This window comes from Alligator mississippiensis, chromosome 2, assembly GCF_030867095.1.
Source record: "Alligator mississippiensis isolate rAllMis1 chromosome 2, rAllMis1, whole genome shotgun sequence".
In the NCBI taxonomy this organism is placed as follows: Eukaryota; Metazoa; Chordata; order Crocodylia; family Alligatoridae; genus Alligator; species Alligator mississippiensis.
In genome coordinates this window covers 132,997,830-133,014,206 of record NC_081825.1, presented here as the reverse complement: position 1 = coordinate 133,014,206, position 16,377 = coordinate 132,997,830, and the positions used below count along the sequence as shown (strand labels likewise).

Below are 16,377 nucleotides of genomic sequence, written 5' to 3'. Positions count from 1 at the left end.
CGTCCCAGCCCCTGAACCATTTTTATTGCTTTCCAGTGGACTCTCTCCAACATGTCCACATCCTTTCTATAACATAGATGTTTTCACCTGTTCCTTTGGTGCTGAGACCAGTATAAAGGCTGGTTGCATCCAAGAAAATGTGTTGCATGTCCAAATCCTTTAATTGCATCTGGCCAATAAACTTTGGACTAAGGACTGACCTGCACATATATCTTAATCCTTTTCTGAAGAGCCATGTGATAATTCTGCCTGATGGTTTTTCCCTATGGGAGTTGAGGATGGTTCTTAAAAGAACCCAGGGCTGCAAACAGAGTCCTACATAGTACTTAGTGGTTCTGTGTTCTTTGCTGGGACTTTTGAATCAGAGGTGTAACAGGGAAGCTCTTTACCCTGGACAATGTAGCACACAGGACAATATGTGTGCTCTGCTGGCAGCTGAGGTGGCTGCTACTTTAGCACCACCCCTGTCTCAAGTGGGCACCCAGGTATCCTGTCACCCTTCTTTAGTTATACAGTCAAAATGAGGTGTCTGTATCGCCATTTAGGCATTTACTGCCTCTTGAAGGTCAGGCCACTAGTATGCAGCTGGCTCAGCATTGGGTAGGAGCCTACTGCTTTGGGGTCGAGAATGTTAGCTGGTGTGTTGTGAAGTTTGCCTTTTGCTGTCCTGTACTGGCTGCCATGGGAACTGCAAAGATTGGAGCAGTTTTTACTGTGCAAGTCTCCTGTCATTTTTAGATGCTTGGGACAAGCTGACATAGATTCATAGATTGTTAGGGGCTGGAAGGGACCTCACAAGATCGTCGGGTCCAGCCCTCTGCACTAGGCAGGAAAGACAACTGTGGTCAGGTGACCCCAGCAAGGTGACTGTCCAGTCTCCTCTTCAAGATTTCCAGGGTAGGCAATTGCACCACCTCTGGAGGGAACTTATTCCACAGTCTGGACACCCTAACTGTGAAGAAGTTTTTCCTAGTGTTAAGCTTGAAACAGTCTTCCATGCGTTTGTGGCCATTACGCCTGGTTTACCCCAAGGGTGCCCTGGTGAACAGTTGTTCGCCAAGCCCTTGATGTATTTCCCCTGATTTAGCAGTAAGCTGCTAACAAGTCCCTTTCAGCCGTCTCTTTTCTAGGCTGAAAAGGCCCAAGTCCCTCAGCCTTTCCTCGTATGGCTTGCCTTGCAAGTCTCTGATCATATGGGCAGCTCTTCTCTGGACTCTCTCAAGCTTCTCCACATCCTTCTTGAAGTGCAGCACCCAGAACTGGTCACAGTACTCCAGCTGTGGTCTCACCAGTGTCTAATGCTTGTTTTGCCTTGGATTTTCAAAGCAGCTCAAGGGATTTAGCCCCCCTCCCTCCTTTGTGTTCAATTCACTGAATTGTGAATAGTTGTGGAATAAGGTACTGCTGAACACAAGTGAGGTTAGCACTTGTTAGCCTACTCCTAGGCAAGTCAGAGACCTCTGAAGCTAGGGCAAAATAGGGTTCAAGTGGACTTGGGTGACAGACCTTGCCTACAGAGCAGAGAACCTACTAGACTCCAGACTAGCACCTACCATCCTTCTTCCTAAACCAAAAGCAGTGGAACCATGTTTGTACAGCACTGTTGGTGCACTGTCACCATAACTGAGAAGTACTCAATTAGTTTATCCAAAGCACCACACAGGCATGATTATATTCCCTGAGAAGTGGTGGAATCTCCATCCATGGAGGATTTTAAGACCCAGCTAGACAAAGACTTGGCTGGGATGATCTAGTGGGGGATGGTCCCGCTTTGAGCAGGTCACTAGATCACATTCTGATGTCCCTCCCAACTCTCATTTTCTATGATTCCTCCCAGTTTAAGAAACAGCCCATCCAGAGCAGCACAATGCAGGACACCATCACTCTGAAGTGCAGGGGGTTTATAGGGTAGACACAGCCAAAGTCACTTAGACACTGCTGCAAACATGAGTCTCAGGGTAATAATTGGACCAAGGAGTGAAGGCCATATAAAACTGGGGAAGTTTCTGATTGGCTTTGGCATGGTCTAGGAGCAGAAAATGTTCTAAGATGTTCTGTGAGTTGACAGTTGCTAGCTTCCAGGTGATTATTACTCAGACAGGAGTTGAAGACAATCACACTAAACAAGAAGGGATTTTTTTTTAAAACCATTTTTAATAACATTACACATGATACATTTTTACAGTAAATTTTAGACCACTCCTATATTCCCCCATTGATAGTACTGCAAAACATATCCCATTCTGTCTTTAGGTCAGACATTTATTCCTTTGACGAAATGTTCCAGCTCAGATACAAACTGTGGCTTTATAAAATGTGCAGCAAACAAGTCTCACCCAGCAAGTCAGTCAGTGCCTGAACTACATGGGTCTGGTACTCCTTGAGTGAACTTGGTTTCCTATATTTTCTCACAGGGCGGTCTCCACAAGAAGTAAATGTTCCCTTCCTGCTAAAAACAGGATTGCAAAGACTCACTTGGTTGCTTAATTTTAGGCACTGTGATATACTGCTTTGACTTTGCAGGGGCTACTCACCATCCTCAGTGTCTTTGCAGGACCAAGACCTTGGAACCCCAAACCAAAGCAACAGCCATTAGCAGGAGCTTTGCCATGAAAATAACATTAACCTTATTGCTCAAACTATACAATAAGGACCCATGATTAAAACTACTAAAGTGGGAAGCCTCACATTTCTGGTGTCCAACAGATGAAGTCCTGACCCTCACAGTTGCCATTGACTTTGCCTGGAGCAGTGGGGACTCGCATAGTGACCAGGAAAAAATCAGGCCCTAGGTGTTTCAGTCTGGGTGCTCAAAATGTTTGGTTCCTTTTTGAAACATTGACCTTGACCGTTTCATCCTTATACCTATGTGAATATTTAGTCTTTTGTAGAATGGCTTTCCGTGAGCCTATGAGTATGAAATATTTCAAAGATCAGTTTCTTGAAGGGACTCAACACAACCTCTAACTTTTGTGCCCAAAGGTGCAAAATTACAGGTGCAAATAAAAGGTTTTGGGCAGCTACTCACCTGTGCCCAGGAACCATGAAGTCTGGCATTTTCAAAGGACCAGAGGGCATCTAATTGTTCAGATAATACTGAAAGTCCCTAAAATTCAAATACCCAATTCCTTCTGGCTCCTTGAAAACCCTGGCTCAAACTACTTTGGATCACACTCTCAGAAAAGGTTCCCTACAGTAGGTTCACTATTCTAGTCAGATGTTGGCTTCCAGGAGAAGACTGAGATATACTCCTTGAATCTCAATTTCAAAACATCTGTAATATGTCACGTATTTCTTACTCTAAATTCTGCTGACAGAACCACAGTCACACAGATGGGCTGCACAAACTGGGCAACATAAAACCAAGCCAGCATAAAACCAAGCCCCCAAAACCATAAAACCATATCAGAACATGTGCTACATGGGCTGGAGGTCATTGTATTGTATGACGGAAGCCATCAAAGGAGTGTATTAAAGTGTCAGTGTCTTATTGCTACATCGTATGGAGAATATGATGCACCCTGAAGTTCTGGCCCTTCACTGAGACCTTTACTGTGTATAGAGATCTTTTGACTTGGGTGAGACTCCATACAAGTGGACCTTCCACCAGGGTTACAAAGCTGAAGTCCTAGTGTTGGTCCTGGATGAGGTAGCTGTTGACTGGTTGCACTGGACTGAATGAAGCTGTCAGTGATCTTGGCTTTTATTTCCTCTGATTTCTTTCTCTTCTGATCAAGTACATGGGGAGGGGCCACTGAGTCTGTGACATGCTAGATCTCTAGACAGTGACAGCTCACCTCATCACAGGGTATTGTTAAGGTGAGGTATCGGTAAACATCTGGTTAAGCCTTGGACATCCAGTGTACGGCACATATGCTCAGTGACTTGGGCTTGATTCTGCTGTTGAGTGGTGGGAAGGAGCTCAGCTCTGGTTAAGACTGGTGGATCTGGGCCACAAACTGGAGGGGTTTGGGTTTTTCAGAGTGTTAGTAATCAGATTTAGGTGGGAGAGCTGCAACCTCCATTCCAGTTCAGTGGCTGGCTGTGGGACACAGACTCTTCTTTGCTTCCTGATGGCAGGGAGGAAGAACTCTTTCCTGTGTCAGAGCTTCAATGTTCCTTTGACTCATGAGGTTGTTTTCTAGGTCTCATTTAATTTTCACAGTTCTGATAGGCTTTCAATGCCAGGGGTCGTCTTCTGTTTCTGGAGGAGTGCAACAGTCTAACACCCATGGCTGCTGGTTCACCACCAGCTCTGTGGTGAAGCAGTGCAGGCACTCAGCAGCTAGAGGGAAATACACTGTATTGAATTGCAACCAGACAAGTAATAAGAAAACTGCATTTATGGCTCCCTCAAGGGGAACTTCTTGTTGATTTAAAAAAAACCCCAAAAAACAGTAGCCAAAACAATTGATCACAATAGACAGTAAGCAGCAGCATGAGTAGAAACCTGGATTATTCTTCAGTGTCTGTTGGGAATGTATATTTTTTTTAAATGGCAAAGTCAAATGGAAGGGTTTGACTCTTTGCAATGTATTCTGAGAGTGTATGTTCTGCTCAAGTGGTAGCCCACAGTTATTCAGAGCTCTGCCTCCTCTCTGAATTTACTGGCATTAGGAAGACCACAAGTGAATCCAACAACAATCCAAAGGGCAACAAGACCTATGTACATTAAATAATATTTTGGTATTACAGGCTTGCATGGTCCTGCAGTTTTACTCACTTGGGATTTTATAGGCCAGTTTTGGAAGTAATCCAGTCCCGATAATAAGTCACTCGAGTGTAGACTCCGGGCTTGTTTGGTTTGGCACATTCATCTCCCCAGCTCACAATTCCCACAAGGTACCAGATGCCTCTAGAATCTGGAGTAACCAGTGGCCCACCAGAGTCACCCTGCAAGGTGAGAGAGAGAGAGAGAGAGAGAGAGAAAGGTGTAATTCAGCCAACAGGAACTGATAGCAAACTGGTGGATTTATCTGGATACTAGAGCAGCTGTCAAACCTAACCATTTGAATTCCATTAAGAGGAAAAGTAGCATTGCACTTGAGGACAAGCCTGCAGGTGGCTAAGTTATTTCTGGTATTTGCACACAACTTTGAGAGAAGAAAAGTACTACGTTCTCTAGCCTCAATGTATGAAGGATGGGCAGTGCCAATAAAGGGCATATATAATATGTCCTTCTGACCATTAGTGGTGGTGTCCTTTGGTGAAGTCCAAAAGACCCCATTTGCTGAATACAGGCAAGTCCCAGCTGTCTGTACCCACCCACTGCTGCCCTGGCAGCTTCTATATCATACAAACACAATGAGCACTATCAATGGCACTCACCAACACCTTAATGGGAGACAACCCAATTTCTATACACTAAAAAGAGTTTTGGCATGAAACCTAGGAATCCATTAAAATCCAGTTTTTAAATGAATGCCTTAATTTTCAAACCTGGCTATGCAAAATTAGTCATTTACATGTAGGCCCTGTTGTGGAATTGACCTGTTTTTCAGATCTATGCTAAATGTCCATAAACCCCAACGGGGCAATAGGGTGACCAGGTACCCAGTAGCTCTCTAAATCCAGCCACTTTTATTTTTGCCTCAATACAGATTTAGGACCAATGTCTTTCAAAGCTGTATGCTCCTAAATCCAGGTCCTATGTTCTTACCTAGCCAAGTAAATATGCAGCTGGATTTGCAAGACTGCCAGCACCCAACCAACTCCCACTGACTTTTAGAGGGGCAAGTGGATGATCAGGTGCCCTGAGTAAGGGCTAGGAACCTAAATTTAGGTGCACAGCTTTGATAATTTAACCTCAAGCCCTTTTGCCCATGGACTTTCTTCATAGGCTTTTGCATCTGTGAAAAAGGCATGATAATTCTTACTAAGATAGTTTATAGGAGCATCTAGAAAATTATAAGTGCTAGGTATCATTTAATTGTCATAATTATCTGAACTGAGTACATTTAGGTGAAATAAAATATATCTTCTCAAAGCAGTCAACCAGTCTGCAGAGTTCATTGCTGCAGACAGTCTGAGAAGGTCAAGTGCTTTAGCTGGAGGTATGAAAGGACTGGGGGTGTGTACAGAAGATGCTTTTTTGCCATTTAAAATGCTTTATTGCCATGACTTAACAGGAGTGCATGGCTTTGCAGAACTTTAAAAATGGGTACAGCACTTTAAATCAATCCTTGTTAAATGAGATATTAAATTTGAAGTGCTATATTTTACAGCACTTCAGCAATCTACAGCACGTTAAATAATTTCTGTATGCTGGTCAAATTTCTGACCATTGGAGAAGCCCCAGGAGGCTGTGAAGTGGCCCCTGCCTCCTAGCCTGAAAAGTGCAGGGAGGCTTAGAGCTCCTCCCTCCCCCACCAAACACTGTACTTCTATCATGTTTAGGAGTGCTTAACTTAATAGTGCTATAAAAAGTGCTCTAAATTACAGTGCTGTAAAATGTGCATGGAGCACTTCTGTGATTTTATGACTAGCAGTAAAATTTGTTGCTATGCATGCTTTAAAAATGGTAAACTCTTCTCATCTCAAGTTTGATCACCTGCAATGGCCAGGAACAAATGGTTTCTCAGTTATGGTATTATCAGATCAGATGGCATATAATGAGTGAAGCTGAGGGAATTCAGGATTTTCTTATGCAATTACAAACTTACTATATATTAGAGAGTCAATTACTTGAGCTAGCTGCATCCAGAACCCCTTTGTAAGATCAAACTGTTCAGTGAATGAAATGCACCTTTAGTGAACTTTTACACAGACAATATGCATACACACAGTTTTCCATGTATTGATTATTGCAATTTTTCCTAAGTTGTTAAACTGTTCTTTCTCTTTTAGTCACCATCACTAGCACTTATTCTACATGCCCCACAGGTTGGTGGCATGTTCTGTGTTCCTATATCTGAATGGTTCAAATAATTGACTTTCTACTGTACATTTTGTAGACTGAAAGTCCTTTGGGATGGGGCAGGGTTCAGTGTGTGTGTGTGTGTGTGTGTGTGTGTGTGTGTGTGGCGCGTGACCCAACAGGGCCATCTCTTCTCTGGGGCCATGGATACCTCCATAGTACCAATACCATAATACTAATAAAGTGATGTGCCAAAGCACTGAAGCATTAGCTTAACTGGTCCCATTTAAATCAGAGAGATGGTTACTGCCAACTCCAATGGGAGCAAAGTTAGGGCAGCACTAATATTCTTTCTCCCTGTACGCATACAGAGCTAACAGCTGGAGCTGATCCAGCGCGGGTGCTTCTACCCCATCACATAATGCATCCCAAGGAGAAAGACCACAGGAAAGTGAGTTGCTCAGGCATGAAGAACAATGAGTCCACTAAGTCATAGGCCTTTTTGCTGTGGCAGATGGGAAAGTCTTTAAGTATCTTCAGTAGATTATATCTATGCATGTCCATCTCAGACTCATGCCTAGGAAACTCTCTTTCACACCACACCTTCAGATATACCAACTCTTTCTCTCATATTACATATAAATATCATGCAGAGAGCCAGATCCTCAGCTGGTGAAAATCAGTATAAGATCATGAGAAGTCAAGAGAGCTATGCTAGTTTACACTGCTAAGAATTTGCTGCGTATCATTTTGTTTGCAACTGTCTGAGATATGTCCCATTTCTTTACAGTGGCACACGGCCTCTGATGTGGTCTTTTACTTATATCTTAACATCATCCCTGATCTCCACAACTAGGAGCTTATTCTGATTATTACCTTTGGAGAAGTAACCATTACTTACTCTAAAATTAACTCTTAAAAGCCTCCCCCTTCAGCCCACCTCCTGTCCCTAGCATTCAGGGTTCTGTGAATCAGTACTATGAGCTAGATCTGGATTTGTTTCATAGTTTCATAGTAGTAGTTGGTAGGGTCAGAAGGGACCTGAGCAGATCATCAAGTCCAACCCCCTGCCATGGGCAGGAAAGAGTACTGGGATCAACCTGGCAAGGTGTTCATCCAGCCTCCTCTTAAAGACCCCCAGGGTAGGAGCCAGCATCACTTCTCTTGGAAGTTGGTTCCAGATCCTAGCTGCCCTGACAGTGAAGTATCCTGATATCTAGCCTGAATCTGCCCTCTGCCAGCTTGTGACCGTTATTTCTAGTCACTCCTGGCAATGCTCGGGGGAACAGGGACGCCCCCAATGCCTGCTGGTCCCCCCTGACTAGTTTGTAAACAGCCAATAGATGTCCCCTCAGCCTTATCTTGTGGAGGCTGAACAGGTTCAGGTCCCATAGCATCAATAATGACTCCAAGATCCTTTTCTGCCTCTGCACTGACGAGAAGGGAGTTCCCCAGCCTGTAGGTATGCTGCTGGTTCTTCTCCCCAGGTTCAGTACCTTGCACTTGTCAGTGTTGAAACCCATCCTGTTCTCATCCGCCCACCCCTATAACCTGTCTAGCTCTGGATGCAGCCTATTCTTCCCTTCTAGCATGCCCACTTCCCCCCACATCTTAGTGTCGTCTGCAAATTTGAACAGGGTGCTTTCTACCCCCTCGTCCAAGTTGCTGGTGAAGATGTTGATGAGGACCGAGCCCTGTGGAACCCCATTGCCCACATCTCTCCAGGTTGAATAAAACCCGTCCACCACCACTCTCTGGGTGCGGCCCTCCAGCCAGTTAGTGACCCATTTGACTGTGTAGGTGTCGACACCACTGTCCCCTAGTTTTTTAATGAGAATGGGGTGAGAGACAGTGTCGAAGGCCTTCCTAAAGTCCAGAAAGACTACATCCACTGCTACACCTTCATCTAAGGATTTTGTGACCTGGATTTTGTTAGAGGGATCCTATTAAAATGTGTATGTTTGGAGAAGACTGGAAACAGGGAACGCCATTATTTCAGATACACTCATCAGTTCTCCCTCAGACTAGCTCTCAATGCTGTGATAAGACTTACCTGACATGCATCTATTTTCCCCTCCAAGTATCCTGCACACACCATCCCAGGTGTTATGGCTCCATTGTACACTTCCTCGCGGTTGCAGATGTTAGTGCCAATGATTTTCACTTCTGCTTGCCGTAGTTGATTAACGCTTTGACCTGCCATGAAAAAGTGGCTTCAGAACTTACAATTGGAATATATTAGCTAAGGGAAATGAGAAACAAGTAGCCAGGCTCTCAAAAAAGCCTCACTGGCCATATAGGTACCTAGGTGGGGTGGTACCCCATTGATGCTATGGGAAGATCATAACTTTTTCTTTTTGCTTCCCCAACTTCCACCTCCAACAAGATGCCATAGGTAAACCCTCCCCATTACTTTTTTAGCTTCACTTATTTAACATTAAGAGAGCAAAGGGATTTCTTGTGCTTGTTGACGGTGGAGGTTTCAGTTAACTTCATTAACTGTAGGAAGTTAATGAATATTAGTGACATCCTCAGGAAGGTTCAAAGACTCAATCAGAACATGAGCTTGAACAATCTAAGTACACAGCAAGAGACTAGCACTGAAATGCAGGTTTGGCCTCCAGTAGAGCCAGATTCATAGACATACTCTTAGGTTTAAACATGTGCTTAAGTCCCATTGACATCAACATAACTTCAAATTAAGCACGTGCTTCTGTGCTAAATTGGGTCCTGAATTTAGCTGAATTGCAACCAGACAGAAATTAAAGGAAGAAAACATCTATGGTAAGTCAACATACAGTTTACAGACGCTAGGTTGTCAAGAGATGATACCAAATACGAATGCAAAAGAAAAAGCAAAGAATAGAGGTCAACAGCTCAGGAATTAATGAAATCTGCTCAATCATTGTAACAGCAGAAGGAGCAATGAGCCAGAGTCCTTTCTTGTTCCTGTACAAGCAGTCTGCAGATCTATCATGTTCTGAACCATGCTGAAAAGCCAGATAAAATGTCATGTCCTGGGATGAACCACTGATGTATTATGTTCAAATATTAAGCTTTTCTGTCACATCAACAGAAAGAGACAGAATCTAGGAGGGAGGGAGGTAGCTATGTCAACCTAAAGTCAGGCAGAAAGTAGAGTAATTTTGCACCTTCTAACTAACTAAAGAAGAGATGTATAGCATATGCTTTCTTAAGCAGTGGGTTTTTGAAGATATCACCAGGCAGCACCTGAAGAAGTAAACCTGATGATTACAAAAGCTTATGCTATGCATTTCTGCTTTAGTCAGTCTAGAAGGTGCAAATCTAACCTGTCTTCTGACAGAATTTAAGGCCAGACAGGACAATTATGATGAGTGTCTGACCCTTTGTGTTGATCAGGCCATGGATTTCTACCTGATGGTCCCTGCATGGAAAGGAATAATTCTGTCCTACCAAAGAAATAACTACCATAGATACAAGAGTTAATGGTTGAGCTGAAACATCCCATTCAGAAAGACATCCCACCCTGATTGAAAAAAAATTGCAGATGATCAATTTACCATTTCTCCTGGTGGGCTGCCTTAGTGGCTAGTGAGCTACCAGGCAGATCAAATAAATAATGGTTTCATTTTGATGAGTGACTAAAAATGAACTAAAAATGTTAAACAGACAATGGGAGTTTTCTTTGGAAGGCAGGGAGACAGACACTCACCATCATCCCTCAAAGCTCCCCATCCTGTGACAAAACAGCTGGTGTTCTCTGGAAACACCTGCAATGGTTCTGGGAGGCAGACACTGTGTATTTCACTTGTGAAGGGCAGAGGAGTGGTGAGCTTCATGACAGCAATGTCATACTCGTGGTTATAAAGATAATCAGCATATTGTTCATGAACAATAATGCTCTGGATGGCTCTTCTCTCTTTAGGAGGTCTTCTCACAGTCCCAAAGCTGGCTGTCCACACACGAGGGTCCTTCACTCTAAGAAAGATTTGAGGTTAAGCTGGCAACATGCAGAGCCATATTTTCAAAAGAGCTCAGCTCCCAGGCAGGTGCCTAAATGCCACGATCAAGTGCATCAGGGAAATGCCCAGAGCAGAGAGGATGGCTAGAGCACTGCAGTGATCCAGGACACACCTAGGGAGAAGTTACCAGCTGCTGTAAGGTCAGAACAGACCTGGGACTCTCTGGCCAGCACTGAGTGCTGAACTGGTACCCAGCAGCCCAAGTTCTGGAGGGACAGAAAAATAAAATATAGCCTTTGCCCACCCATTTTGGGGGCCCCCACTCCCAAGTCCAAAGCAACCAGATCAGAAGGTCAGGACCCCGGAACATTTAACAGTCCAGTTTTGGTTCCAAATATCATAGGATCTAAGGAGTGAGACTGCACATGGTTCCTCGTGGCCATATCTCTCAGAGCCGGGGACTTACCCTCTGAAGCAGTGCGCTGCTGTTACAAGCCATGTGTTGCTGATGATTGATGCGCCACAGCGATGCATGCCGTTCAGCTGAATGCTGGCCTGCCATGGCCACTCCCCAGCCTGGGCAAGCCGGCCCCCTGTTATTCTTGCTACTCCCACAGATGACACCATCTGCATTCGTGTCCCGCAGCCTGCCAAAGAAAGGGTTGGCCTAACTTCTCCAAGTCAGAAAAAAACAAGCATTTCCTTTTTGAAGGCCCCCAACATAGTACACAGAAATAGGTGCTGGCATTTTGTTATATTACGGTCCTTATAAAAGAACAAATTTTGGATAAACAAAAGTTTAGGAAAAATACCACAACACTTGGCATTCAACCAAAGTCACACAGGAAGAGACCTTATATGCTCACATGCACACCACTCTGTAGCAAACATCATGGGCTAAAAAGGGCCCTGGCATCAGCAGTGTCCTAGGATTCAAAGCCTGACTTTTCCCTTGGAGATTGCTGGCACCAAGAGTGGAAGTGTCATTAACAATGTTTAGATGCTGCACTGTCATTCCACTGCTGGTAGAAAACCCTCCAGGAAACAGGGGAGACCTGGAATGAACAATGACAATTGGGACTATTCCCTGCTGTTGCCAGGGGAGTATGTCTATCACTGTGAGAAGGAATGATCCTGAGTTCAGAAGAAGCTTCATCAGTTGCTTCTTCAAGTGGGTGCCTGTCAGGTGCTAAGGAGGCTGCAGGAGGTGAGGTCACAGAGAGGACCAGAGTACATGCTAGAGGCAAAGAGGACTTCAGCACATTAGCACCTTCCAGGGACACCAGCATCTTAGGAGCTCTGGCCTGAGTAAGCAGAATCAAGGCCAGCATGAACTGTGCAAACACAGACCTTCATGGCTGGGCTTTCAGTGGAGTTCAGCTCCCATTTTAAGCAACTAAATGAAGATGATGGATTTTGGAGCACCCACTGGGATCCATGAGAACTGTGAGAGCTGCTAGCAACAGAGCTCTGGTGAAAAGGCAGCCATCAGCATCTGCCTGGGACACAGAACCAAGATTGACTCAAAGCCAAAGCCTTCTGTCATTCTTACGGGGACATTTAGAAGAGGAGCTCAGGGACTCCAGACTTGTTTTCTCTCACTAGATGATGATGGTTTGTGATAACATCCATGGAGCAAATCTTGTAATTGCCTGCAGATCTGAGGCAGCCAGGTCTGTCCAGGATGGATACTGTCCAGTCACACTTGGAACACTTCTCAAAAGTCAGAGTATAACATTTGTCAATGCAGCAGTGCTCCACAACATATCAGACAGAGCCAGGTGGGAACCAAGGCATCCTGGATGCCATAGCTAAGAGTTGAAAGATTTCAGTGATTTAGTGATGCTGTTGTCTGTCAAAATCAGTGTAAAAATGAAAGTCTGCGGATGATGGGAGATAGACCCTCCCTCCGCTGGCTGACCAACATACTTGGTAACTGTTGCCAAAAACCCCACCAGGAAATAAGACAAATTAGGTGCATGTAGAAAAGAAGGTGAATATACAGCTGCTGTAGCCAGTTTCAGCTACCCAAGGGAGTACTGTCATGGGCCAATACAGGCATTTGGAGCAGCAAGGAACAGCTGCATTCCACTGTAAGGATGAAATTGGATCATCCAAGGTCCGGGTAAGCAGGGAGATGGGTTCTGACTGCTTTTGAGAAAGACTATGCATGCAGTTCCAATGTTGGCATTGAAGACATACCAGCAGGTGGCATGTGGCTCTATATATTTGTATAGGCATGACAAAAACCCTTTTTCTCCCTCTCCCTCCTCACCAAAGTATGGTATTTTTGGTATTTTTGCCTAAATGGAAGCTAAAACTCACTGAATCAGTGCACAGCAGCCTCAATGAGCTTTTTATCAAGCCAACACCCTACGTACAAAACAAGAACAAAACAAATTGAGGGGAATGGGGAAACCCTTTACAACCCAGCAGAGAAATATACAAGCAAGAAGCCAAGTAACCAGGCACCACCTCTCATCTCAGCCAAATGGGTAGGGAGTCACTGGCCATTTCAGCTTCAGTGTAGCATGTTCAGTAGTGACATGACCTAGCAGCTTAGGCAGGAAGACAGGCAAATTTAGGCAGGTGACATGGTCCTGAGCAATTTTGGTATAAATATAATCAAGTACGTAGGGTGCTGGCTTGATAAAAAAGCTCATTGAGGCTGCTGTGCACTGATTCAGTGAGTTTTAGCTTCCATTTAGGCAAAAATACCATAAATTACAAGTGAATACAGAAGTACATTTCTTATACAAGAAATCAGGCAATTGAATTCTTAAGTCCTTGAGTCACTGGATACGAATGATGCAGGTTACATCTGTCACCAAAAGAGGTCATGATCTTCCTTCCCATGAGTATTAAAGCCTTGAATGTGCTTGGATACCATTATTAAACTCTGTACTATGACTGCATCTTCAAATAATAGGGCTTGGGGGCACTAATAATAAATATCAGCTTCAAAGGACTTTTGAGGTATGTTCTTATTGCAATTGGTATTATGCAATGCCTAGAAGTCCAACCTCAGACTGGGGCCCAGCTATGCAAATACAAAGGGAAAGACAATCTCTGCCCTGCAGTTTTCAGCTCGTATTAGAGACACAGGCAAAGTGTAGGATAAAACCAGTATATATAGTTATCCACATTCAACTAAGAGAGAACAGCTAATATATCAATCTAGCAGAGACCTAATCATACAATTATCTTTTAAAGTTGAGATGTAAGATCCATGGTGTGCACCCTTGAAAGCCTGCCTCTACCTTTTTGTAAAGAGTATGGGTCATTCACTAAAGCTGAGGTGAGCTCCACTGTGGACAATGACTACATGCCAGCCTCACCCCACAATCTCAGTGTGGAATCCTGTTAGCGATGCAAAGCCAGCACAGCTCTGAGAAAGTAAACTAGATACTTTTCAGACTTGTGCATCATCCACAGCACAGTCACTTTGAAAATCATCTTTTTCTTAGCACCCTGAGCACATCAAGAAATCATCAAGACCTAATAACTGTGGAACCCCACAATGCCACATCCCCAGCATCATTAAGAAATCACTTGTACTTACAGTTGTTGAGCAGGTTTTCACCACTTTCCCTTTTGACTCCTGAAATAAAAACAAAATGGGACATGGTTAGCATCTGCTTCTGGCCACAGTGGATTTCCTTTCAGTCCTGTCATGCATAAATAAACTCTGGTTGGATGCATCACAGAGTTCACAGATATGCAGTGATTAATTCTGGGGGGCTCGGGGGCACTGCTTACACATACACAGATATTTCCCCAGACTGGTCTAACTATCTTCATATTTGGTCTCTAACAGAACTAATAACAAGATACATTCATTTGTATTGCTTATATATTTGTGACTTATTGTTTAATATATGTTTTAGAGCCTGCATGATTAGAAAGCCATTAGTTGGTTTATTGGTAAGAGTAACCTGCTTGATTAGTCAATAGCCAGTGTCTGTACCCTGCTTGCAGTTAAGAAGCCTTGCTGAGAGGCTTTAAGAGATTTTAAACCCAAATGATAGCTGAGTGCATTACAAAGGACAAAACCATTGGCAGGGAAAGAGAGTTCATGCAGAAACTAATGATATTTCTTACCCCGTTTAATAGACTAAAAGAATAGCAGAGAAAATATTATTAGAATCCTATTTTCTGAAATAAGAAACCATATGTGAGGCGATATATATATATATTTTTTTTTTTTTAATTTTTTTTTTGCTGTCTCCTTTGACTATAACAATGAATAAGAAGGTATAATGGGTTCCATCCGCAATAGGCCATTATGGCTCCCTCTAGCAGCCTCTTCAAGGACTATTTTTTACTCTAGTTCACCAGGGCAATGTCCGGTCTTTGCCTCCCACATCAGATGTTGATTAATATAACTTTGGGAAGCAACTCTCAGACTACCAAAGTGACTTCTCTCTGCCTTGTTCATCGTTGGGACACCTCTGTCTGGCCCAATCTTTGACAAACTCTGATTATTTGCAAGGAAAGAAAGAAAATCATATGCAAAGGATGTAAATATTTCTGTCCTTCTTGACTAGACTAGGAGAGATAAGGCAGGATTCAGAACTGGGGGATTTATGTAGAAAGCTCTGAGAGGAATGTTGTACATTCATCAGATCAAGTCAGAGAAGACGCCCCAAGTCTGAGGGTAGAGAAGGGACACCAGGTAGACAAGCTGGGGGAATCACCAGTGAATATCAAGAAAATATATTTCAGTAGGAGTGTCTACACTAGACACTTTACTGTGCACTACACTAATGCACAATGCAGCAAAGTGTCACCGTCTACATGTGCACACCATTTGCTATGCAGTAAATCAGTCTATTGAGCAGTTAGCTACTACCTGTAAATATAGGTAGAAAACTAACTGTGCAGTAGATACTGTACAGTAATGAACTTGTAGATGCTGACTGAGAGCAAATTTGCTCCTAGTCAGCCCCAACACCAGGGGGCCAGAGGGGATGGGGAACTCCCCAGGTCCTGGCAGTGCTTAGCCCCCAGCTCCCTGCAGAAGCTGAGTAGTGCTGCAACAAGGTAGCCCTCTGTCCTCACCTGGGAGCTTCTGGGGCTCCTTCTCCCTCCTCCTGGGAGCTTCTGGGGCTCCTTCTGGCTGGGCAGAGATTTCCCTGAGCAGCTGAGGGCTGGCCAGGAGCTGTCCCCCAGAAGTAGGACAGCTCCTGGCCATGCCCCCAACTGCTTGGGTATTTCCCCAACCATCTGGGGGCTGACTGGGAGCTGGCCCAGAAGTGGGACAGCTCCCATCCAGTACCTCGCTGTGCAGAGAAGCCCCTCTGGGCACATGGCTTATACCCCTGTGCATGGGACCTTATAAATGACCTTATAACCTTGTAAATGAGTGTAGTTGGGAATCTGGCCCATTGACTTGAATGGAGCTCCAGCTAGTGTAAATTGGCATCGATCTGATCTGCATGAGTTTGCCTCACTTCTAGTTATAGTGTCCAGGCTTTAAGCCAAGGAGGAGATCATAGCTACTCATGCTGTTATTTTGAGAAGGAAGGAAGGAAGGAAGGAAGGAAGGAAGGAAGGAAGGAAGGAAGGAAGGAAGGA

The 16,377-nt window shown here is 44.1% G+C and overlaps 1 protein-coding gene across 1 annotated transcript in view; it reads right to left on the bottom strand.

The window, feature by feature from the left end:
• Positions 1 to 2,144: 2,144 nt before the first annotated feature.
• The window catches only part of LOC102566916 (transmembrane protease serine 11E), a 44,357-nt gene continuing 30,124 nt past the window's right edge, over positions 2,145 to 16,377 (bottom strand). Inside the window, exons 7-12 of the mRNA XM_059721303.1 lie at positions 14,363 to 14,401; positions 11,267 to 11,447; positions 10,551 to 10,816; positions 8,910 to 9,052; positions 4,724 to 4,893; positions 2,145 to 4,285 (exon numbers count right to left, since the gene is read on the bottom strand). Coding sequence (XP_059577286.1) covers positions 4,732 to 4,893; positions 8,910 to 9,052; positions 10,551 to 10,816; positions 11,267 to 11,447; positions 14,363 to 14,401 — 791 coding nt within the window. The 3' untranslated portion in view covers positions 2,145 to 4,285; positions 4,724 to 4,731. The remainder of the gene's footprint in view (positions 4,286 to 4,723; positions 4,894 to 8,909; positions 9,053 to 10,550; positions 10,817 to 11,266; positions 11,448 to 14,362; positions 14,402 to 16,377) is intronic.